At 44.4% G+C, this 2393-nt stretch overlaps 1 protein-coding gene across 1 annotated transcript in view; it reads right to left on the reverse strand.

Moving 5' to 3' along the window:
- Positions 1 to 2393, reverse strand: part of hectd2 (HECT domain containing 2) — a 41116-nt gene that overhangs the window by 15909 nt on the left and 22814 nt on the right. The window contains exons 15-16 of the mRNA XM_008430125.2: positions 885 to 949; positions 711 to 804 (exon numbers count right to left, since the gene is read on the reverse strand). Of these exons, the coding sequence (XP_008428347.1) occupies positions 711 to 804; positions 885 to 949 (159 nt within the window). The remainder of the gene's footprint in view (positions 1 to 710; positions 805 to 884; positions 950 to 2393) is intronic.

Genomic DNA, 2393 nt, shown 5'->3' on the forward strand with positions numbered 1-2393 from the left:
GTACTAACAGAGCTAACAGTACTAACAGAGCTAACTGTGCTAACTGAGCTAACTGTGCTAACAAAGCTAACAGTACTAACGGAGCTAACAGTACTAATGGAGCTAACTGTGCTAACTGAGCTAACTGTACTAACAGTACTAACAGAGCTAACTGTGCCAACAGAGCTAACTGTGACCTGGGTCACTGCCAAAATAGCAGTGACCCAGGTCATGTTTTTCACATGCATGTTTGGTCATTTTCTAACTCAAATGTTTTCCATTTCACTTTGACACTTAAAATGGTTCTTCATCTGTTTCTTCAAGTTCAATAAAGAAACTCTGATCATTCTAAAGTGGTGAAAAATTACACAAGTTTAAAAATTAAAAACAAAACAATAAGGAATTAGTTTACAATGCTATTTCACCAGATATGAGTATTTTAAAGCTTTGCAGCATTTTATATGCAGCGCAAACAGGCGTATGGAGAAACAGAAGAATAAATGCTGATCTGCACTTTTGTTTAATCAGCAACACATTAAGTAAAACTGAGTGAAGATAATTTAAACTGGATGGATTCAAAAGTCTGACTCTGTCTCCCTCTGGTGGCCAACTAAAACAATACCTTTTCTGATCTAAATGTTCGATATTAAGAAACAAAACTCAAGTTAATTTATTTTAAACTGAATATTTTGATCACAAATGAACAAGTTTATCAGCTTATTGATCCTTACAGGCATGACCTGCTGCAGGTCGTCCAAGGTGGCTGTTGCCGTGCCAACAAAAGCATTAGGATCAGACGGTACAGTGGGCGGAGTCAGCAGCTTCCTGCAGGAAAACACAGGAGCATTATTAAATCTGGCAGTGGGTGCAGTGAACAGCTTGAGAAAAGAGGGAAGTGCTGTTACCTGTAGCAGTAGAGAGGGAAGTGGATGTCCAGAGCAATGCTGTTGTAAACCGCTAAGCCCATCAGCTGACGACACACAGCGTTAAAGACGGAAACACACTGCATGTGCAAACATGAGATAAATATGTCTGCTGGAGGAGACGGCTCAAAACATACACAGCTAGGAGGAGGAGAAGCTGCTGGACTGAAAACAGAAACAATATTTAACTTTCTGCTGAGTTCAGAAACTATTTTCTACCATAACAAGGTGCTAGGAAGGAAGGCTTTATGGACTCCAGCTGTCATTCCTCCTTAAACAGCTAAAGCCAAATGGAGAATCTGGAGACAGACACCTGTCCTACCCTGCAGGGTCAGCAGGTAGACATGATGAACGGATGGATGCATTTCACCCAGGCAGACACGAAGCGGACCGGAGAACCTCCGTGTTTCTCTGTGGGAGAAACACACACCTCTTTCTGTGGTCCACAGAGCGAGAAGCAGCCTGCAGACCAACGATTCGTCCACCTGCAGCTTTTCTTCTCCTGCTTCAGTCTGAAGGGCGGCGGCCCAAAACACACACTCAGAAACGGCTCCCAGCTGCCGCATGTGGTCACCATGTGTGCTGAGGTTCTGTGAGTAGGCTCGGGTTCTGCGTTTGAACCGAGCGGCGCTGATTGCAACAAGGCGACACACACACTCACACACACACACAGAGGTAGCAAAGGAAAAATAAACACACACTGTAGATTTACCACAACCATTATGGTCATTACAGTCAGAATGATGTGGGTCAGACTGAAGGCTCAGCTGCTCATTCATCTTCCACGACGTTTAGTGAATCGTTCACACTGCAGCCTGAAGTGACTCAATTCAGATTTTCTTGCCGGGTCCGTTCACACTGCCAGTAAATGCTACCTGCATGTGTTCTGCAGCGTAAACGGGCAAACGACCTGAAAGTGCCCCGCATGCGCAGCAGAGGGCGCCATAGCGTCAGCGTTCTCAGTGTTCTGCTAACCGCCATAAAGAAGAAGAGCTCAGAGTTTGCGTAAACATGGAGGCTAACGGTGTAGCTTAGCTTATATATTTGAAGTTGTTGTTCAACCGGAGCAGCAAATTAACAACTTAATCCTCATATAATCCGTCATGGTTGATGTTTTTCTTCCCTCTTGCTCGTATCAGGAGCAGAATAGTGAGATTTGTTGAGATTCAGTGACGTTCAGTTCGGATGAATGCGGCCTGAACGTTATGGTCGCATTTGAATCGGATACGTATCGGTTATGGATCGGATTTGGGTCACATTCTGAAAGAATCCGACCTGAGCTGTTCACACTGCCATGAAAAGATCGGACACAGGTCACATTATGTCAAAAAAAATCGGAATTGGGTCACTTCAGGCTGCAGTGTGAACGCAGCCTACGTCTCCTCTGACGTTACAGAACATAAAAAAAACTGCTGTCTCTCTCTCTTTCTTTCTCTCCCTCCGTTTCTTTCTGTTCCCCTTCCTGTCAGCTGCTCTCTCTCTCTCTCTCTC

The sequence above is a fragment of the Poecilia reticulata genome, linkage group LG15 (assembly GCF_000633615.1).
Source record: "Poecilia reticulata strain Guanapo linkage group LG15, Guppy_female_1.0+MT, whole genome shotgun sequence".
NCBI classification, from domain to species: domain Eukaryota; kingdom Metazoa; phylum Chordata; class Actinopteri; order Cyprinodontiformes; family Poeciliidae; genus Poecilia; species Poecilia reticulata.